The sequence below is a fragment of the Ictidomys tridecemlineatus genome, chromosome 6 (genome assembly GCF_052094955.1).
Source record: "Ictidomys tridecemlineatus isolate mIctTri1 chromosome 6, mIctTri1.hap1, whole genome shotgun sequence".
NCBI classification, from domain to species: Eukaryota; Metazoa; Chordata; class Mammalia; order Rodentia; family Sciuridae; genus Ictidomys; species Ictidomys tridecemlineatus.
In genome coordinates, this window is record NC_135482.1 from 73,720,489 (window position 1) to 73,744,737 (window position 24,249).

The 24,249-nt window shown below is 32.8% G+C and overlaps 1 protein-coding gene across 6 annotated transcripts in view; it reads right to left on the bottom strand.

Annotated features, from left to right (window-relative positions):
- Nucleotides 1–2,382: 2,382 nt before the first annotated feature.
- The window catches only part of Redic1 (regulator of DNA class I crossover intermediates 1), a 79,781-nt gene continuing 57,914 nt past the window's right edge, over nt 2,383–24,249 (bottom strand). For 5 of the 6 annotated variants that reach the window (XM_040280807.2, XM_021732218.3, XM_078014896.1 and 2 more), the window contains 6 exons: nt 18,480–19,006; nt 17,584–17,653; nt 16,251–16,311; nt 13,022–13,085; nt 8,348–8,430; nt 2,383–5,013 (listed from right to left, as the gene is read on the bottom strand). In XM_040280807.2, coding sequence (XP_040136741.2) covers nt 4,600–5,013; nt 8,348–8,430; nt 13,022–13,085; nt 16,251–16,311; nt 17,584–17,653; nt 18,480–19,006 — 1,219 coding nt within the window. In that variant the 3' untranslated portion in view covers nt 2,383–4,599. Of the gene's footprint in view, nt 5,014–8,347; nt 8,431–11,157; nt 13,086–16,250; nt 16,312–17,583; nt 17,654–18,479; nt 19,007–24,249 lie in introns of those variants that run through there. The other variant, XM_078014897.1, reaches the window with a different exon arrangement.

Genomic DNA, 24,249 nt, shown 5'->3' on the forward strand with positions numbered 1-24,249 from the left:
GCTTAAAATAAAGTAATTTGAAAAAATATGAGAGCACACATAATTTCTTGAGCAACAGGTTTATACAGGAATGTACACTGACGTGAAACAGACACAACACTGGAAAAAAATTTTTTAAAAATGCCTGTAGCTAAAAACAATTTCAAAGGTTTTAAAGCACTTAACAAGGTAGCCTAAAAACATAAAAAAAAAAAACAGAAAAACTGTTGAACTCCTGAGTTAAAGACTAAATAGTGAAAAATAAGTAACAAACTTTCCCACAAAGAAAAAGCACAATCTGTATATAATACAAAAACATTAAGTATAAATTACCAAATCCTGTGTCAGTGGTTCCTTAAAGTTTGTAGTGGCTAGTTTTGTGATTTCAAATATTATTATAGCTGTAGCACTGGAAACACAATCTAGGATGACAATTATTTTCTGGCAGCATTTGGAAGGTTTATTATACTGTCTTTTGGTTTAAATTATTGATATTAAAAATTCATGGGCTGGGGATATAGCTCAGTTGGTAGTGTGCTTGCCTTGCATGCACAAGGCCCTGGGTTCAATCCCTAGCACCATACACACAAAAACGTATAATAAAATAAAATTCATCTGATTGTATATCCTCTTCTGAGAAGTATCTGTTCAGTTCCTTGGCCCATTTTTGATTAGATTATTTGTTTTTTTGGTGTTAAGGTTTTTGAGTGCTGTATATATCCTAGAGATTAGTGCTCTATCTGATGTGCGTGTGGTATTATTTGCTTCCATTCTGCAGACTCTCTAAATACAATCAATCAACAAACATATGAAAAAGTGTTCAACATCTCTAGCAATTAGAGAAATGCAAATCATAACTACTCTAAGATTTCATCTCATTCCAGTCAGAATGGCAGCTATCAAGAATACAAACAACAGTAAATATTGGCGAGGATGTGGGGAAAAAAGCAAACTCATACATTGCTGGTGGGACTGCAAATTGGTGCAGCCAATTTGGAAAACTTGGAATGGAACCACCATTTGACCCAGTTATCCCATTCCTCAATTTACACCCAAAAGACTTAAAAACAGCATACTTTTATATCAGCACAACTCACAATAGCTAAATTGTGGAATCAACCCAGCTGCCCTTCAGTAGATGAATGGAAAGGGAAACTTGGGTATACATACTCAATGGAACATTACTCAGCATTAAAAGAGAATAAAATCATGGCATTTGAAGGTAAATGGATAGAGTTGGAGAACACCATGCTAAGTGAAGTAAGCCACTCCCAAAAAAATAAAAGCCAAATGTTTTCTTTGATATGAGGATGCAGACTCATAATGGCAATGGTGGGGGCATGGGAGGAATGGAAGAACTTTAGATTGGGCAAAGGGGAGAGAGGGAAAAGCAGGGGGAAAGGAGGTAGGAAAGATGGTGAAATGAGTTAGACATCATTACCCTAAGTACATGTATGAAGACACAAGTGGTGTGAAAATACTTGTGTACAATCAGTGACTTGAAAAAATGTGCTCTCTATATGTAATATGAAATGAATTGCATTCTGCCATCATGTATAACAAATTAGAATAAATAAATAATTTAATTAAAAAATCCATCTGACATTATAGCTGCCCTAAGAAGGCAGTTTTTTTTTCTCCTCAGCTGCTTTCATGATCTTCCTTTGCTTTTGAGTCTTTAACTATTATATTGAGCCTAAAATATGTATTTATTTTTTTCTACTGTGAAATCACCAGGTTTCTTGAATCTGTGTATTAGTATGATTGATCACTTCTGGAAAACAGCCATTATCTCTTCATATTATGCTGCTTTCCCATTCTTTCCCATACTGCTGGTAGTTCAATTAAGCATATTTAAAGTGTCTTCTCTGTCCTCCTTATTGTTAACTTATTCTCTCGTACTTGCTACTAAAAATCTTCTGAATTATGGGCATTTTTATGTATATTTAACTTCACAAATGCTTTCTTTGTCTGTATCTAATATGCTACTAGACCAATGTATTAAGTTTTCAGTAATTAGCAGAAATGGAATCTGAGACAAAAAAATAGGAATATTAACATTTGATTTACAACTATACATACAATTCATTTATCTACTTGTTATGGTTCCTGCCAATCTTTTGACTTGCTCCAAAAGCAAATTATGAGGCAAGGATTCAAGTAAATACCCTTTGGTGTATAATCTCAAAAAAAAAAAACATGACATGGAAGTGAGACGTGGAAAAGGAAGAAAAGTAATAAAGGGTTTATTAAGCAAATTATCACTGTGAGTCACTGAAGCTTTATCCTTCAGATGGACTAGGGAAGAACAATGTTTCTCCAATCTTAGAGAATACGAAGGTCACTTGTTTGGGTGTCACTAGTCCACACTCAAATTTAATAATTCACTAGGACTCAAAGAACTCTTTGAAAGATGTTGTATTCACAGTTGTGGTTTATTACAGAGAAAGAATACAGATTAACATCAGCCAGAAGAATCTCACAGACATAGTCTAGGAAAATAACAAACATAGAGCTTCTAATAGTTCTCTCACAAAATCATAGATAACATTACTTTCCTACAAAGATATGACAATATACATGGAGTACTGCTAATTAGGGAAGTTTGCCTGAGCTATGGTGTCCTGAGTCTTTACTAGGGCTCCAACACAATGGCATGGTGACTGCCTAAATGATTGATCTCATTCTCCAGTCCCAAAGGAAATCAAGCTGATACTGATTGAATCAAAAGCTTCATCTTAATTCACACTGTTACAATGTAGCTTCTCCCAAGGTTCTCAGGTTAATAAGAAGACTCGTTTAGAATAACATGCCTATAATCTCAGCAGTTTAGGAGGCTAACAGAGGATTGTGAGTTCAAAGCCAGCCTCTGCAACTTAGTGAGGCCCTAAGCAGCTTAGCGAGACCCTGTCTCAAAATAAAAAATAAAGGGCTGGGGACGTGGCTCAGTGGTTAAGCACTCCTAGGTTCAATCCCTGGTACCAAAAAAAAACAGAATGACACTCCCAGAAATGAAGGCCAAACCTTTTTTTGGACAAGATTAATTTCTGTACTACCCTGCAACTTCCCTGCTCTCACTGGGAGTGATCACTGCCTTTTAAAAGCTCCAAAATTCATGCATTACTGAGCTTAACTATTACATTATGATATTGATAAAACTGAACTAGTGTAGACTTTTGTAGTTAATTTGCTTTCTATATTGACAAACTTTGATTCATATTTGGAAAACACTGGTTTATTTAACAGTTGAGACTGAGGTAAGACTCACAGCTTAATATTATTTCAAAGTTATCAGTATAGTCTTCTTGTTCCACATAATTAGTCTTTCCTACACAATATGTTATATTTTTGCAAAATAGTGCTCAGGAAATAAATCCATAATGGAATTTTGATCTTTTCCTGATTTAGCCATTTGTAGTATAATAGTCCACAGTGTTGGTGACAAGCTGCAAACACTGTCAGCCACTCTATCATGTGGGAAAACCAATAGTTTATATAATGTAGTATATTGCTAAGCTATGATACTTGATAAGTTAGGTAAGCTAAATGCATTTTCAACTTAAAATATCTTCAATTACAATCAGTTTATCAGGATGTAACCCCCACTAATAAGTCTCCGAGCATCTGCATAACCAAACAAGTGTCAATTTTAAAGTACAAGCATTTAAAATTGTGGTATAAGATAAATGTGCTAGAATCAAAGCCTATATTTTAAAAGACTAAGAAATTTTGATGTAATATTTGTTAAAGAAGCCTAGCAACATTAAAAAAGAAACATAAATTTTTCCAATTTTAAAACTTTTTTCTATAAAAGCATTAAAATATTTTTTAACCTTAAGGAGGAAAACATCTTCCTCTGAGTTGATACAAGCACTAACAACAAATGTTATCCAAACAAAAAAGAAGATATATGTGTCTAAAAATTAATCCATAGACTGGTGGGTACTGGTGGTAGAGCACTTTGTGAGGATCTGAGTTTGTGAGGATCTGAGTTTGCTCAAGTATTTGTGAGGATCTGAGTTTGCTCCCCAGCAGTCTCATAAACACACAAATGAAACCAGAGTTAAAAAAAAATCTAGAATTTTAAGTGGGGTATAACATTAAAGAGAAGTAGTTAACAAAATTCTTATGATAATGACATAGAACACATTAGGTACTATTATTTTCTGCCCTAAAGTTTTGGAAAAAAATATTTTTCCTGCAAGATACAACTGCACCTAATTTTAAAGTAAATGCCACAAGGAAGAAAGCTAAGCATATTTTTAATCCAGGAATAACAGCATATCATAATAATGTAAAGAATAATAAGCATGAAAATGATAATATATTTATAAGACTATTTTATAAAACCTTGATGAATCACTAAGCCATCAAAGAAATGCCTATACAAAAATTAAGTGCATAAAATATTAAAACATCTTAGAATCATGAATAGACCTTCTAAATACTTTAGCCTAATGCTTAGTTACATTTTCTCATTCCTTATTATGTTAATTAAATTCTGAACATTTATTATTGCCTTCCAAGGTCAACTGAAATGTTACATCCTAGACTGAGATTTTAGAATACTAGTTTTTCTTAAGGATTTCCTGCCCTCCAGTGGTATATGCCTTAATATTTTCACTGTATTTCTATATGGCAAAGAGGAGACACATCACTTCTACATGTACATAGTGAAATTATATTACACTGTACGGCAGCATCAAATTTTTCTTCCATTGCAGGTTCTCTCTCTGTTTGTACCCCTGCATCACATCTTACAACTGGCAGAATGCAGTTATTATTGATTTTGTTTTGCAACACATGTGCTGAATTGCACTGCAACTGAGGAGATTGATCTGTATTATTTTTCACTGAGAATGGGTAGAAATTTTCAGTTTGTTTGTGAATTTTGGCATTATCTTTACCAATCCTATCACCTGAAACTTTTGACATCCTTTCTAGATGAAAATCATTGGTTGTTTCAGTAGTTTTGACACATATCTTATTTGAGTCTTCAATTTGCTGTAACATTTGATCTTCATCTTCTGATGGCTAAAAGAAATTAAATAATTTTGCTGTAAATAAAGCTTAAATAAAATGCCTAATAAAATTGCTCAATTACTTCCAAGTAAACATTCTTAAAATTCACATTACAGGAAATTTCTAAATATAGGAGAGACTGACAGGTTACTAAGCAAAGCATATATATTATCAAAGTGTCTTCAATCTACCATACATCTCACTCAGCAGGCTGTGGATTTTTAAATATTAAAAATGGAAAAAAACAAGAGGAATCTTATGTCTTCTCAGTACTTATAATCACCGAATGCATCATTCCATCAATCTCTAACACTGAAGAAATGATGGGCAATTCACTATTCAATCACTTCAAAAGACTGCCAACGTGATACCTTTGAAGGGAACGGTTGAAACTTTTTTATTATTTACTCACCGATTCATTAAGGAAAACATACTCATTACATACACTTTATGGGTCCATCCCATGATAGATATATCTTAAGAAGATAATATAAGGAGTGTATCAGCTAACAGAATATCAAAAATATTTAGGGGCTAGGGTTGTACCTCAGTGGTCCAGCGCTTGCCTTGCATGCATGAGGCACTGGGTTCAATCCATAGCACCACATAAAAATAAATAAATAAAATAAAGATACTGTATCCATCTACAACTAAAAAAAAAATATTTAAAAAAATAAAAGTTTAACAGGAATAAATATGTTAACTTTAATCTAAAAATACAAACTGTAATAACTTTTAATAGGCCTAGATTTAAATTTGCTAAGCCTGAATTTTTCAACTTCATGAAAAATGTATTTATTAAGAACAAAAACATACTTTTTATGAATATTTAAAAGTATTAATCATTCAAACTGAAAAAAGTGGCAAAAATAATAATGAAAAAACTAAAGTAAGCCCAAGACAGAGCATTAAAACTGAGCATAAATTGGAAAACAAAAGCTCAATGCATGTATTTAGTTAAGAAACAAACATTCACTTACTAAAAGGCATCTGCAATATGAGTGAAACAAAATGGTTGCTGTTCTCTTGGAATTCACATAATGAGTAAAAATAAAATTAGCAAAATAATCAGACACATAAACACATAACTATAGATTGAGAAAAGCATTATGAGGAACAAGTATGAGGTACTTTCAGAGCACCACTAAGGGAGAAGCCATATTTATACTGGGGAGCCAGGGAAGGACTTTTTAAATAAGTGACATATTTAACCTAAGACTTAAAGGATAAAAAAGTATAAGACTGAGAAAAAAGAAATAAATTCCTGCCCTGAAGCGGAAAGGAGAATGACAAACTAAGGAAAATGAAGGGCTAATACGTGTGGAAAAAAAAGAAGAAAGGAAGAATACTGGAAGAAACAGGTAATGGTGGCCAAGAGCTAGTGCCACTGTAAATTCAGATTCTATCGGAATTATTACACATCAGAATAACATGATTCAACTTACTTTATTTATTTATTTGGTACAAAGAGTGAACCCAGGATGTTTAACCACTGAGGCCTTTTTATTTTTTATTTTGAGATAGGTTCTAAGTTGCTTAGAACCTTACTAAATTGTTGAATCTAGATTTGAACCAATAATCCTCTAGCCTTAGCCTCCTGAAGCACTGGGATTTCGGGTTTGTGCCACTGTGCCTGGCCAACTTATTTATATATTTTTTATTATGATATCTGCTAACTAGAGAAGACGCTGGGGGAAGAGTGAAAGTAAAGACATCTCTTATGAAACAGCCGGAACAGTTCAAGAACAAGATGATGGTAACTTAGAATAGGGCACTGGTGCTTGTTGAGAGCAGATAAATTCACAATTTATTTTGGAGGTAGAATTGATTGTACAAAGTGATGAAATGAAGATGATTGAGGGAGGCAGATTTGAGAAAGAAAGAAATAACAATATTAACTATTATAGTAGGCTTCTGATATGAACGCTTGGGCAAATACAAAAATACTTATTGATACAGAAATATATAAAAAACTGATTTGGGTGAAAAATTAGGTTTTAAGTTTGAGGTATGAAAAAGATCTTTGTGAAATTTCCAAGATATGTCCAATAGAAAATTGAACATCTAAATAAGAACCAGGGCTAAAGTCATAAAACTAGGAACTGACATCACCCAGATAGTATAAAAGTCAATAGAATGTATAAAATCACTAAAGGTCTAGATTATAGGTTTACAGAAGAGGGTCTTGTATGAAATCCTAAACATTACAACATTTATATACGGAAAAAGACAAGTGAAAAAAAAAGGCATAAAAAAGCATTCTTAGAGATATCAAGAAAACAAAGATAGTGTGTTAAAATAAAAGCAAAGAAGAAAAATATTTCAAAGAAATTAAATAATAATTTCTATCAGTATCAGGAGTTCTCATAAGATAAAGACTGAAAAGCATCCAGTCAATCTGACAACACAGAAGTCACTGGTATCCTTAGCAAGATGGCAAATTAGATACTAAAGGCAACAAGGAATGAAGATAAAAGAGTGAAGATAGAATTTCCTTCTAAAAGTGATTTGTCAGAAGTGTAGATTCTCACTCAGAAATGTCTTTCAAATTATTCATATTTTAGTCTTCAACACTATTATCCAAATCTTTCTTATATAGGCCTAAGACTTTTTTTTTTGAAGGTACACTTGGTTGTTTTATGCTTCAAATTATATACATCTTGTTAAGACAATTTTACAAATAATATATTTTTATGTAAATTTTTTTCTTTTCTTTTTTTTATTTGGTACTGGGGAATTGAACTCAGGGGCACTTCACCACTGATCTACATCTCCATCCCTTTTTATTTTTTTATCGAAACAAGGTCTTGCCAAGTTGCTTAGGGCCTAAGTTACTAAGACAAATTGAACTTATGATCCTCCTACCTCATATCTCCCAAAATGCTGAGATTATAGGCATAAGCTATCACATCCAACTGTTTACATTTTGTTATTATTTTATTTTACATTTTTGTGTACATTTTCTTATGCTTTCACATTTTACAATATTTCTTATATTGTTTATTTTTTTACATTTTCATTTATATTATTTTTTGTTTCCTCTGTATTGGTTCAACTGTTTTTCATAATGTAAAAGTAAACCGACAAAAATAATTCTAGCTGGGCACAGTGGTGCACGCCTGTAATCCCAATGGCTTGGAAAGGCTGAGAAAGGAGGATCTCAAGTTCAAAGCCAGCTTCAGCAACCTAGCACAGCGCTAGGCAACTCAGTGAGACCCTGTTTCCAAATAAAATACAAAAAAAGATTTGAGGATGTGGCTCAGTGAATAAGTGCCTCTGGGTTCAATCTTCAGTATAAAAAAATCTAAATGAATATAAAATTTATAAGTAAAAAGGCATAACTTACCATCTCTGAACTAGAACTGAAACAACTATCCGTTGGCCTTGGAGAGTAACTGGCAGACTGACTACTCTGTGAAGAATCAAGATCTGAAAATAAAGGTTTAATTCATGAAGAATGATATTCACTGATGCTGTATAAAATATCCAAAGGCAGAAGATATCTGTGTGCAAAGATTAGCTAACCTAACAAATTTAAAATGTGCTAAATTTAGTTAAAATTTAGGATACTTGGCACCTTGCATTTATAACAGGATTTATGGGTTTATTTTACTCTTAAAAGAATGGTTATCTACAAGTAATAGGGGTACATAAAGAGGAAAGCAGAAATGAGAAAATTGGGATTGATGTTTTCCAATATATGTGCCATTTTTTATGAACAAATAATTTAAAGTGTCAACTGTAGGAAGCAGAAATAAATTCAGTCCCAAGGTATCAGATATTTGCTAATCTAGTCAATGAAACTTTACTGTGCAATCAAACTGTATGAAAAAAAAAATCTATCCAAAGCACCCAATATCATATTTTTTCATTTTTGCTTAATATGTTATCTTATGATTGCAAACAAAGTTTAAAACTGGGCCTGGGAAGTAGTATATGACTCCCTACCTACCAAACCAAACATCACAAAGTAATTTGTAATAAAGTAGTGAAATTGGGATGAGGAAAGGACAAGAGATTTAAATATCAAGAAAGTTTTCAGCTAGCCTCAATTTGGGCAAGTATGTAGCTTTTAAATTGTTTCTGGATCTGTACAATCTCAACAAAATCTGACAAAGACTACACACACACACACACACACACACACACACACACACTGTCTCCCTCTCTCTCTTTATAGAAAAACTCATTTATGAATACTGATGCAAAAATCTAATAACAAATAAAATATTAAACTATTTTTTAAAAAATAATCAATATTATAAAACATCATCACTTGGTAAGATTTATTATAAGAATGCAAAGACAGTCCAAATTGCAAAATCCTTTAATAAGATTCACCTTTGTAAAAGAACTGTATCACAACTGGATAACATGTCACACTTTTTGGAAGGCCACTATCATTTAAAAAAACAACTAGAATAAGTATTGATGAGGAAGTAGAATAATTACTGTCCTGCATGTTTGGTAAGAAAATAAATGGGGCAGCTACTATGGAAAATAGTACAGAGATACCTCAAAAAAGTTAAAATTGGAATCACCACATGAATCTTGTAATCCTATTTATGGGTGCATAGCCAAAAGAACTGAAAACCTATTATAGGGTCTAAAAGAGAGATTTCTATTCTGATATTGATTGCATTATTAATCACAATAGCCAAGAGCTGGAAGAAACCTTAGCAATGGATGAATGGATAAAACAAAAGTGTTATATACATACAAGTGGAATATTATGCAGCATTAAGAAAGAAGGTAATCTTGTTAGTACATGTTACAATATGGATGAAACTTAAGTCATTATTTCAAGTGAAACAAGTCAGTCACAAAAAAGTTAAATACTTCATGATTTCACTCATTTGAGTATCTAAAATAATCAAACTGATAAAAACAGAAAGTAAAAGGGGGATTGCCAAGGGCCAGGGGAAGTGAGAGACAGGCAGTTTTTACTGGGTAGATACAGTGGCATGTGTTTGATGATAAAGCCCTACACACATAAAAACTATTGGAAGGATAAATTTCACATTATGTGGTTTTGGCCACAATAAGCTTAAAACTCTAAGAATAAAAATTAATAATCATTCCCACAGACACTAAAAATCATTCTTAACCCAAACCACTAATTTCCCAAAATCACAAGTGGATAATATCTCATAACTATTGGAAGGTGTCAAATTCTTGAAAAAATAATCAATACAAATTTACACAAGCCCACAATCCAGAATCTCAGTGTAGAAATATAGGAAGTATATTCATAATAAAGTAGCAATAAAAACACCAAAAAGTACCTATGAATAAGTGAAATAAGAAACATGCAAAATCTATTTGAAAAAATTTTAAGAAAGTGCTTAAAGATATGTTAGGTAACTACAACTATAAATTTAGATTGAATCGATGGAAAGATACCCTTATTCTTAGGGCTATAATATATTATATTCATTACAATAACAATTCACACTAAGATACATATTTAACAGTTTCCTAATAAAAATTAAAATGTTTCTTTTGAAGTTAGATTAATTTTAAAGCTTATATGAAAAAAATAATTTAGACTGGCCAAGAGAGACTTTTTTTTAAAAAAGTGCAGATATATAAAACATTTCCAGAAATTAAACACACTATAAAACATTCTTAATTTAAAAAGTATGGTATTGGCACATGAAAATAAGGAAAGACCAATGGAACAGTTAAGAAAACCTCCAAACAGATTAGATAATATGTAGTTAGTATATTTAAAAGGCAACATCATAAACACCCAGGGAAAGATGCATTTTTAGAACTTGAATGATATCATGTCCCATACTTTAAATCAGGAAAATATCCAAATAAATTAAAGATATAAAAGTAAAATACAAAACAATACTAAAGTTACAAGAAAATATGGTGAATTCATTTATAACCCAGGAGTGTGGAGAACTTCTAATGCAATCCAGAAATAGTAAAATATTGTTAAACAAAGCAAGAGACAACGTAAGTATAGTAAAATCAAAATATATGAAAAGCTAATATATTAAACTAGAAGAAAATATTTATTACTTATATTACAAAATGTAAACCTTTTTAACATAAGAAGAGCTAGTTTTTAAGTATCAAGAAAAAAGGCCAAGAACCCAATTTGTCAAAAGACATAAATGCCAAATAGACCAAAAACTAAAAAAAAAAAAAAAAAAAAAGAAAAGAAAAGAAAGAACATAAACAGTCACTGAAAATATTTAAAATAATATTCAGCTTCACAGACAGAAATTAAATACAAACTAAAACCTATCTATTCATCTCAAATAACTCAAAATTACAAAAAAAACCTTAGATTTGACCACAATATCTGTTGATGAGTCTATGGGATAACTCACACTTGCTGTTATAATTGGCTACATGCTGCAAGTAGGAAATTTGATAACATCAAAGTGGAGATTCAGCAATATATATCAAATAACAGTGCATCTTGGTTTGACTGTTGAATCCCATCCCTAGTAATTACCACCAAAACACACCTCCACAAATAAAAAAAAAATATGCACCAAGTTCTTTAGTTACATTTGTAAGAAACCACCCAAATGTGCATCAATAGGACACCAATTAAATCAATTGCAGTAAATGTATTGAATGAATGACTAGCAAGTCATAAAAGGATGATAAATATATGGTGCTAACATGGGAGAATCTATAGGATTCACTTAATTCTTTTACATAATTGCATGTATTACACTCAGAGCAATAAAGGAAGAGAACTAAAATTTGTGGGCATGCATGTTTTAGGCTTTATTTGGGGGAGGGAAATCTCACAGAGTGCAAGGATAAAACATAAAACAACAAAGAATACCCATATGCTGAAGGAAGCAAGGAATTAAAGAACTAAAAAAGCCAAGACTAATGTTTTACATCCACAAAGGTTTCTAAGTACCTAGCAGACCAGATAACCTAAAGAGCCATTCTAGCACAGAATACCTAAGAAGTGTCAGGAAAATATGAAACTTTAATTATCATATCAGTAAAGAATGAAAAAACTTCTCAAATATGAAATATCTGTTACATGTAAGCCTATAAATAATTACTATTCAAGATTCAAAAGAGATTTACAAAAGATACAGATCTATTGATAAAAGATACCCCATAAGTAAAACCAAACTTCTTAAATGAAACAAGAGCTAAAGACATGAAATACACTTCACAAATGAAACACAGATAACCAATTAACCTAATAAGTAATCAGAAAAATATGTTAAAATATAAACATCAAATTACCAACAATGACAAAAGACTGACATAGTGTTGGTTAAAATATGTGACTAAGATTCTTACCCTTTGTTAGCTGTAGGTAAAATAGGCACACTTTAGAAAATAATTTTGCATTAAATTGGCAATTCTACTCCTAGTAATATACCCTAGAGTAATTTTATATTCATGTGTTCTAGAAGAAATGTCAAGAATGGCATAAATAGCAAAAAGCAAAATATTCAAAACTAAATAAATATCCATTGTCAAAAGATGCATAAACAAACTGTGGCACATTCACAAAACAGAATGCTGCATAACAATAAAAATAATAATAACATGTAAAAGTAAATGAGCCTGAAAACATAATACTGAGTTAAAAAAGAAAGTTGCAGGAAAATACATAGAAGTTTTTCAATATGTAAAAAGTTTAAAATCAAGCAACAGAAATGTCTGTGTGATACCATCTCAAGAAACAAATTCAGGAAAATAGTTACCTCTAGGGGGCAGGATAGGAAATGCAATTGAGAATATTTTCAAAAGTACAGTATTTATATATTATTTCTTAATGGTTGACTTTGAGGATATTTATTTTACTATTTGTTAAACTGTCCATTTACATTATGTATATTCATAAAGTATTTTTATTAAAAAAACTTATTTTAAAGCATTGATTGCATTACTAGTATTTTCTAAGATACCTATGAAATATTTATTGGCTAGTGAAAATCTTTAAAAATTTTTTTAATTTAACTGATTTCTAGTTGTTAGTTTTAAAGAGAATAAAATTAACTTATACAGTCATACTGACAGATCTTCTTTGTGGATGTTGGCCTTCCTTTTAAAGAACATGTTCTTCCTTCTTCCATCACAATCTAGGAGAAAACCAAAATTTTAACAATTCCCAAGTATGCATGATAATTTCCACTTATATCTACCCAATAAATGCCACTGATTTGTTTTATAGTACTTTAATTCAATGAAGTTCTCTCCTCCCCACACACACACAATTAGCCTATAGTGAATAAAATATTAAATTGGTTTAGAAGCAACAGGTAACAGAATAGACACTTGCTAGGAAATAAATTTTGACAAAAAGGAACCTTCAGGCAATCATAGTAAATTCAATTGAAAAAAGATAAGGCATTAAGGTATTATTGGGATTTGTTCTATTATTCTCCTGATTTCTTAAGTTGGGTTATCAGTCATTTACTAAAAAATAAAAAGTTTAAAGGTATGAATTTTCTGTAGAACACAACACTGGTTTTGGTTTTCATCACTTTCTCTGTAATTTGTAGTTGACTTTCATTTCCTTTCTTATTTTTTAAAATTTTGTTATTTATTCTTTTTAGTTATACCTGACAGTAGAATGTATTTTGACTTATAATACATCCATGGCCTTTTTTCTTATTTTTTTAAAACCCAAATTGTCTCCAACTTTTCAAAAAGTTAAAGGATGACAAACAACTTTTGGGGGTTGATTTCAAATTTTATTAAATTTTGATTGCATGATGTAGTTACAATTCTCTCCTTCACTATTTTTTTTTAGATTTTCTTTATGGCTTACTGTGCTAATTATATTTGCAAATATACTATATTTTATATACTAACTAAAATAATTTCTATATATTCTCTGTTGGTGGGATATAGAGCTTTAGATAGACAGAAAAAAGGAGACATTTCCTAGTTATTTACCCAAATTTGATTCCCTTTCTTCTCAGAGATATACAGCTAGACCACATTTCCTAGCCTCCTCTGAAGTTGGTCTGGACTTGTGGTTTACTTTCTGGTCAGTGGCAGAAATAAAATACACTACTGCAAATCCAGGCCGATTAAAATCTACTCAACAGTCCTCCACTTCCTTCCTACTTCTGCTGTCTGATACCAACATATTCTACAAACATGGGAACACTAGTTAAAGACAAGTAACCACAAAGTTGAAGCCCTGAATAAATATGTGGAACAGAGCCACTTCTTGAAACTTATAACTATTTCATCTTTTAAAAAGTCTTTTCTGTTCAATTCTTGAAACAGTCAAGCCCCAAACTTCAAGAAGAAGAAAAAGAAGTGGTGATAAAACTTGATCAACTGGGAAAGCTATACAGACTTCAAGGCATGCATGAACTCCATTATCCACTTCAAAAATGTTCATAAATGGTCTGAGGTTGTAGCTCAGTGGGAGAGTGCTTGTCTCACACATGTGAGGCACTAGGTTCAATCCTCAGCACCACATAAAAATAAATATTAAACTAAAGGTATTTTGTCCATCTACAACTCAAAATATTTCTAAAATATGTTCACAAAGGATAACAAAGAAGATCTTTTCAACTGAGAAGAAACTAAGTTATTTAAGGAACTTGCCCTATTCTCCCAAGATAGGACACCTCACATCACAATGCTTGCCCAGCAAAATTTCATGTTTGACATGATCAGAAATTCGATCTTCTATTCTTCTCCTTAAATGGGCTTCTTGCTGCATTTATGTTTTCTGGTTTTAATACTATACACACATATGTATATATATTGTTAGCTATATATTATGTTATACATTGTCTTGTATTATGTGTATGTTTTTTATAAAAGACACCACTCTCATTACTACTTATAGGAAATTAAACTATTAAATATCATATAGATCATTTATGATCTGCTCTTTTAAATTATCTGGAATTATCTCATGCTAGACCCCCCTCATGATTTACAAATACTAGCAATAACAGTAACTAGAATGAGACAGGTACTCCAAGTTTCTTAAGCAAGATACAGTCTCTCATATCTTTGGTTCTATTTATATTGCTTCTTCTTTCCAGACATTTACTCCATTCAGCAAATTTATTGAGTTTTTGCTCAGAAGTTTTCTTACCTATAACATCTTCCTCCTGACTAACCACAAAACTTAGTGGTGTCTTTCAATAGGCTATCACTGATTTTGTATGAACTACAATTAGAATAATTAATCTAAATGCATTATATTTTCTATCTCTATTTACTAGACAAAAACTTCTTAAAGATAGGTTCCATGTCCTTCCATATCTGTCCCTTGCAGTCAAATGCATAACAATGTAATCTTTGTTAAAAGAAAGACTGTTTTTAACCTTTGTATCCCCAGTGCATTGAAGATAGTCAATGTATGATAATGAATTCATAATATTCAATTACATATTAATGGAGAAAAAAGGGAAAAAATATAGTTGAGAATATCAAATCAGATAAGACAGTAGTTTGAATCCTGAATCAAGTGTTTGCGAACAATTTATTTAATCTCTCTAAAATTATTATGAAGAAGGATTGTTTTAGGCAGATTTTTTTACTGCTGTGACGAAAAGACTTGACAAGAACAATTATAGGGCAGGAAAAGTTTATTTGGAAAAAGTTTATAGGTCTCAGTCCATGGACAGTTGGCACCTTTCCTTGGGGCTTGGAGTAAGACAGAACATCATGGTGGAAGAGTATGGCAAAGGGAAGCAGCTCACATAATGATCACAAAGCAGACAGAGATGCTCCACTTACAGATACAAAATATATACCCCAAACCCACTCCCTCAAGGTCCACCTCCTCCAGTCACATCCTACCCACCTCCAGTTTCCACTCAGTTAATTCCCTTAAGGGGATTAATTCACTAACTGGGTTAAGGCTCTCATACAGAATCATTTCTCCACTAAACTTTCTTGCATTGTCTCATACTTGAGTTATTGGGGAACACCTGACATTCAAACCATAACAGGGATTATAACATTACATAACCAAGGCTTATAGATGTTTTGTACACTTAATTCTAAAGAGGTTTTATCTTGGAAAATATTTTATACTATATTTAAAATGCATCGAGATTCATTTGTTTCAAATGAAGAACATTATAGTTTTTAAAAAGGTGTTTTTATTTCTAGATTCAGCTATAATTTTCTGATATAAGAAAGAGTATAGCTAAAAAGAAATTTATAAATAAAAGCTAAACTTAAATCAAAGTAAGTCATTATGTTAAAATATTATAGAACACAAACTGACTAAATTAGAAAAATAATGTAACAATGCATTTTACCTCACCAAGTCTTAAATCCCAGGATTGTTTAGAATACAATTCTTGCAAAGGAACACTGCCCCTATGGATTATAAAAAAGACAGTATTAAAATTTACTTTACTTCCTCTGAAAGTTGTTGTTCTAAATTATGGTTTCAAAACTTGGCTCCAAATTAGAATTATATAAGAGGTATTTTTAAAACAAAGATTCATAAACTCCATGCCAAGGAGCTTATTTATTTATTAGTATATGTAAAACTTTGCCCTCTGTAGTTTTAAAATCACTCCCTCAAGTAAATTTGGATCTGCAACCAAGTTTGGAAAACATCTTCTAAGTCACTCTCATAAATACATTTAAAATTCAAGATCTAACATGAGTTTTCACCAGTGTTTTTAAAAACTGAAAAACTGTAGCTGAAAATATCAAGTCAGTTGTTTGAATTCCAAGTCTAGTGTGAGTGTGTGACCATTAAAAATTTATTTGATCTCTAAGGTTTAGTCTCTTTTGTTATAAAGTCTTCACAGGATCAGAATTTCACATACGTACATAAAGTTTTTAACTTCTTAAATGCAGAACATTTGTACACTAGTAGCAAGATCTGGGGAAGATTGTTGTTTTCATATAGGAAAAAATACAACAATAATGGGATGGAGGAGATAGTAATCCTGAACACAGAGAGGAGAGGGAGTCTCTGAGAGGTAAATATTGACAATAAGGGGTATGTTTTATTCCTAGATCACAAATTGTTTCATAAATTGATGATGCTTGCATATGCCACTGATCTATAAGTTCTTTTACTCTCTGTTCTGACTCTCAAACAACCAAGCAATCTTCTTACGGAAGGCAAAAGAAAAAAAAAAGGACTTTCATGCTTGTAACCATTTCTATATGTGATGCTTTAGTTTCTTAATGTAAATTCACAAACTGACATTCTGCTCCATAGAAATTTTTTTTTAATATTTAATTTTTAGTTGTAGTTGGACACAATATCTTTATTTATTTATTTTTATGTGGTGCTGAGAATCAAACCCAGGGCCTCGCACGTGCTAGGTAAGTGCTCTACCGCTGAGCCACAACCCCAGCTCCAAATTTCTTAAGAACTTAAGACAATTTCTCAAATGTAATCAAAATCAAAACTAATATTCAGATAAGAAGGTATTTTGGAAATTGGCAAATATGTACACCATACTTTCCACTATGGTGATAATATCAAGAATGTGATTACTAGTAACACATCATTATAACCAGGTTGCTCACCCTCTGACAGTAGTATGCCTACCTGACTTTGCATTAGTTCAAACTTCTATATACTACATCCTAATTTATATTCTCCAGATTTACCTAAAAACTTACATAGAGTTCACTGGATATTCCTGGATATTTTTCTGTGGTGTTTTCTCTTGGTAAACATTGTTAAGTTTTCCTTCAAAAATGAAAGTGTGTGTTAAAAATTTAACACAGTCTATTATCATTTTTCAATACAAAACATATTAGCATGGCACACAGAGAGATCACTAGTCTACAATGTCACCTAATCATCATTATATTTCTGGTTTCATATTTCTCCAAACACAGAAACATACATATAAATATATACAGTATAGTTAGTTCAGGATCTCCCTCTGCCACTCCTGCACATATTGAACCCATGGATGTTCAAGTCTTTCAGATAATAATGGTTTTTCAATAATAGTGGTTTAGTATTTGCATATAAGCTATATAGATCCTCCTATATACTTTATATCATCTCTAGGTTACTTATAACATCCAATAAAATGGAAATGCAATATAGATAGCTATAATATTGAATTCTTTAAGTAAAATGCTAAACATATCTATATCTGGATGCAATTATTTATTTATTTAGGTACCAGAGATTGAACCCAGGGGTGCTTAACCACTAAGTCACATCCTCAGCCCTTTTCATTTTTAAATTTTGAGATAGGGTCTCACCATGGTGCTTAGGGCCTCACAAAATAACTGAGGCAGGCTTTAAATTTGTGATCCTCCTGCCTAGGCTTCCCGAGCTGCTGGGATTACAGCAGCATTACATCCAGCTGGATTACATCCAGCTCAGATGCAATTTTACTTTTAAATGATGTCAATCATTTGGTTTAATCTGCAGATGGGGAGTCCACAAATATGAAGGGCTCACTGTATGTGTGTGGACATATACCTAAGATATTCAAATATGTATATTAAAACTGATGAAGTATAGATTTTTACATTTTTCCACATACAACACCAACCTTTCTTTTCAGAGCTGATCAGGTAACAATCCTCCTCCAAACATGTAGCAAAGCCATTTATTTCATTATTGTTGTGCTTTTTCTGATAGTTCCTGTTTGGTTGATGTTTTTCTGGATAACTTGTTTTATTTAAAGTAGAACTACTAAAAGTTGACTCTGGATCTGTAAAAATGCTTCTGTTTCCATCAATGGAATGGTTTTCATCCGAACTTGTAACCAAACAAATATCCCCTAAACTATCATAGCCACATTTGTCAAAGGTTTTCTTTACCCTTTGTTGATCAAAGTCTAATAAATTTATCATATTTTGAGGAACAAAAGAGTCACAATTCTCTGACAGAAGTCTATGTGTTGGCTCATTCACATTCTCCAGAAAACTTGAAACTTCTTTTCCATTTTCTCCCAAGATTTGTTGTATTGACTGTTTTTCAATAATGAAATCTGACTGTCTTCTTTTATCCATGTTCCCAAAATCCTCACTCATCATTATTGCTGATCTTTTAGAAAGGAAATTCCCATTTCCTAGACTTTGAGATAAATTAAAACATATTTATTAAGAAAAGCACAGATCATTTTCATTTATAAATACTATCCTTAAACTTTAGAGAACATATTTTTTAATATTTTTTATTGAATAGCTACTAACATTTACTTGTATTATGTTTCTATTTTTATATTTAAGTAAATAATACTGTTTCAGATGGAAATTCATCAAATGTGCTCTCCTAATGACTCTGACAATCTTTTATTGTGTAAAATTAATCTATGCTCAGTTTTGTATTTCAACATGAAAAGTGAGTGCATAGCTCAATTTATTTTTATATTAGCAAAAGAAACTATGAGTGACCTATATGTAGAGGTTCTTCTATAATAAATTCTAGCAAATAACATAGGCAACCAGAGTATGTCACTGCTGCTCTCCATTTAACCAGAGAAAGATAATTATAAGACATGTGTAGAAAAGTCATCCCATGTAAAACCATAAAATCACAAAGTTATGAGGACATTATACCAGATATTTCTCAACCTAACAAGTATACAAAAACAACTATAAATTTCCTAATGAAGGTATAGGTATGAATGTGCATATAAGTAATAAAGCAAAGAGACAAGGTGAATTAGATGAAAATCAATCAGACACTTACAGACACTAGTAAGGCAATATGTAAAAACGTGGATGTGTAACCAATGTGATTCTGTATACAGGGTAAAAATGGGAGTTCATAACCCACTTGAATCAAATGTATGAAATATGATATGTCAAGAACTATGTAATGTTTTGAACAACTGATAATAATTTAAAAAAGAAATTAGAAAAACTATAAGCTCTTTTCTAATATAGATATATTAATTCTAGGTTAAGTTCAACTTGTATAAAAGAATCAAAGCTAAGATAGGAAACAATTAGGAAAAGAGAAGTTTTTAAATTTGATTGCCAGTGACTACAAATTTATTTTGAATTGGGCTGTTCCAGAAGTTAGATATACCAAAGAAATTTTAAAAAGAAACATATAGACTGATAAAACTCAGATTTCCAATTTTATTTTTAAGGTAAATATTTAATGGACAGCAGCTGTGCTCCAGGCACCAAGCCATATGTTGGGGTAGAGAGAAATAAAATAATTCTGTTATTAAGGGAAGGAAATTAAAGTTTTGCCAATAAATGCCCATAGCTATGGTTCTATACTATTTATCAATATGGATCATCTTATTGATGTTTTAGTCAAATTAATATTTTATACTAAAGAACACAATACAAAGTAATAATATTCACCATTTGTACCAGAGAAATATCTACTACTCTAAATGAGAGAACAAAGGAAAAAGACCTCCTAAGTTATAAAGCACACTATAAATGTACATTATCATTTTTAAAGGTATTTTAAGCATGCTTAGAGGAAACATTCACTAAAAGATCTGGACAATAAAAAACCATATAACGGGGCTGGGGATGTGCCTCAAGCTGTAGTGCGTTCGCCTGGCATGTGCAGGTTGCTGGGTTCGATCCTCAGCACCACATAAAAATAAAATAAAGGATTCCCAAGATGGCCACGAATAGAGTGCATCACACCCCATGTACCGCGCCATTGCATGGGTGAATAACAAGTTAGAAGGACAAAAAACTATCTTGTTAGGAACTTACAGCAAAATGGGGGTGCACCGAAACCTAGAGGAAGGATTTCCAGCACCTAGGTCCAGTAATTGAGTCTCATACACGAGCCAACTGTGCGACTGGAGATCTGGGCTGACTGATCTGCGCGGCCCGCCCTGCAGCTACAGATGGCAGGGAGCCGCTGAGAAGCTATCAGCAAGCAGGGAGAAATGTTGCTGCAGATTCTGTGGAATCCTGCCGCCTAAGCACTCACAGAGCCCCGAGCTGAGTTTGGGATTTCAGACGGGGAAGGAAGCGGTACACTTCTATCCCCCACAATGGAAACTCCACCAAGGAAACCAGCGGCCGCCATCTTGGAGTGCTGAAATAACCACCGCCACTCTCCGACAGATTGCGACAATAAAACAGGTGCGTGTCACTCGGCTCATCTCCCATACAGCGGGGAATTCACATAAAATCTCTCCTAGGCTCTCTGGGGGAGGGATTATCAGAGCAAGCCTGCATAAAGACGCGGGAAAAACTAGAGACACCCGACCTTCAACTCCCCCTCCCATCAGCGGGGAAAATAAAACCTGTATTGCCAGCGCGGGGGGAGGGACAAGTGGAAAAAATCAAAACAATAGAGTGCCAGGGTTCTCAATAGCCACCCTCCATGCCCAACAAACGGCAGGCCCAGAGTACAGTTTGAACTGCCAAGAGGCATCACTCAGGGGAAATCTGGTCTAGCAGGAGAAACCAGGGGATTAGAGGCCAGGCCCCCGCCACTGGGCGGCTGTAGAATGCATACCCGCCGGCAAAACTCCACCTGCTGCCCGCGCGACTGGGCAGCTGGAGACCGCCTGCCCACCGGTGACCAAGACAGTCCAGTCCAACCCCCCCATTCGGACACCGCGGCAAGGAGCCTGGGGCCCACCATAGCAGAAAGGTTATGTCACTGGAGCTCGGTCATCGGAATTCCTTCCCAACGAAATCCACTTTAGCAGGCATAGTCTACCAACACAAAGGAGAGACAACAGAGATATAAAAAAACAAAACAAATTTATAGAAGAGAGCAGAAACACAGCAATCAAATAGAGCTGGAAAGTAGCATAAACATCATGAAAAAAACAAGGGAAAAAAGGAGTACAAACAATGCAGGACAACTTAAATCTACAGGAGGACCTAGAAGCATCAGAAAAAGGAATAGGGAAAGAACTCAAGGCATACTTAACTCAGAAAGGAATATTAAAGAAGACATGAGACAGCAAGTCCAAGCAATAAAAGTATATTTTGAAAATGAATTAAACAAACAAATTCAAATGGCAAAGAACGAGCTTTAGCAGGAGATAGAGTTCTTAAAAAAAATCAAACAGTAATCCTAGAAATGCAGGAAACTATAAACCAAATTAAAAACTCAAACAAGAATATTACAAATAGACTAGATCAAGTAGAAGTCAGAACATCAGATAATGAAGACAAAGTTTATCAACTTGGAAATAATATAGTCAACACAGAAAAGGTGCTTAAATCCCATGAGCAATCTATTCAAGAGATATGGGATGTCATAAAAAAAACAAATTTGAGAGTCATCGGGATAGAAGAAGGCATAGAGAATCAAACCAAAGGAATGGACAACCTATTAAAGGAAATAATTCTAGAAAACTTCCCAGAGATGAAAGATGGAATGGATTGCCAAATCCTGGAAGCCTACAGGACCCCAAACATTCAAAACCGTAATAGACCAACTCCAAGACATATAGTTATGAAGATAGCCAACATACAGAACAAGGACAGAATATTAAAAGCTACGAGAGAAAGGAGGCAGATTACATTCAGGGGTAAACCAATTAGGTTAACGACTGATTTTTTATCACAGGCTTTGAAAGTGAGAAGATCCTGGAACAATGAATTTCAAACAATGAAAAATAATGGATTCCAAATAAGAATACTGTATCCAGCAAAATTAAGCTTCAGATTTGACAATGAAATTAAAATCTTTCACGATAAACAAAAGCTAAAAGAATTCGCAGCCAGAAAACAAGCACTGCAAAGCATTTTGAGCAAAATACTACAAGAAGAGGAACTGAAAAATAGTGCACAAAACTAACAGCAGGAGGTATCTCAGTAAGGGGGAGGAAAATAACCAAAAAGTAAAAACTAGCCAAACTAAAATAAATAAATAAAAAAACATGACTGGAAGTACAAATCATATTTTAATTGTAACCTTAAATGTTAAATGGCCTAAACTCACCAATCAAGAGACATAGGCTAGTAACCTGGATCAAAAAAACAAATCCAACAATATGCTGCCTTCAGGAGACTCATATGATAGGAAAAGACATACACAGGCTGAAGGTAAAAGTTTGGGAAAAATCATACCACTCACATGGCCCTCGGAAGCAAGCAGGAGTGGCCATACTCATATCGAATACAATCAACTTCAAACCTAAGTTAATCAAAAGGGATAAAGAAGGACACATATACTGTTAAAAGGAACCATCCACCAACAAGACATACAATTATCGATTTGTATGCACCAAACAATGGAGCTGCAATGTTCATAAAACAAACTCTCCTCAGTTCAAGAGTCAAATAGACCATAACACAATTATTATGGGGGACTTCAACACACCACTCTCGTCATTGGACAGATCCTCTAGACAAAAGCTGAGCAAAGAAACTATAAAACTCAATAATGCAATCAATAACCTAGACTTAACAGACATATATAGAATATATCAACCATCATCAAGTGGATACACGTGCTTCTCAGCAGCACATGGATCCTACTCAAAGATAGACCATATATTATGCCATAGGGCAACTCATAGTAAATATAAAGGCATGGAGATAATACCATGCACCATATCTGATCATAATGGAATAAAACTGGAAATCAATGATAAAAGAAGGAAGGAAAAATCCTACATCACATGGAAAATGAACAATATGTTACTGAATGATCAATGGGTTACAGAAGACATAAAGGAGAAGATGAAAAATTCTTAGAGACAAATGACAATACAGAGACAATATACCGGAATCTATGGGACACAATGAAAGCAGTTTTAAGAGAAAAATTCATTTCTTGGAGTTCTTTCCTCAAAAAATGAAAAAACCAACAAATAAATGAACTCACATTACACCTCAAAAACTTAGAAAAGGAAGAGCAAAACAACAGCAAATGTAGTAGAAGACAAGAAATAATTAAAATTAGAGCAGACATCAATGAAATTGAAACAAAAAAAAACCATTGAAAAAACTGTAAAAACTAAAAGTTGGTTCTTTGAAAAAATAAATAAGATCGACAGACCCATAGCCATGCTAATGAAGAGAAGAAGAGAGAGAACTCAAATTACTAACATATGGGATGAAAAAGGCAATATCACAACAGACACTACAGAAATACAGAAGATAATTAGAAAGTATTTTGAAACCCTATATTCCAATAAAATGGAAGATATCGATAAATTTCTTAAGTCATACAATCTGCCTAGATTGAGTCAGGAAGACACACACAATTTAAACAGACCAGTAACAAAGGAAGAAATAGAAGAAGCCATCAAAAGACTACCAACCAAGAAAAGCCCTGGACTGGATGGGTATACAGCGGAGTTCTACAAAACCTTCAAAGAAGAATTAATACCAATACTTTTCAAGCTATTTCAAGAAATAGAA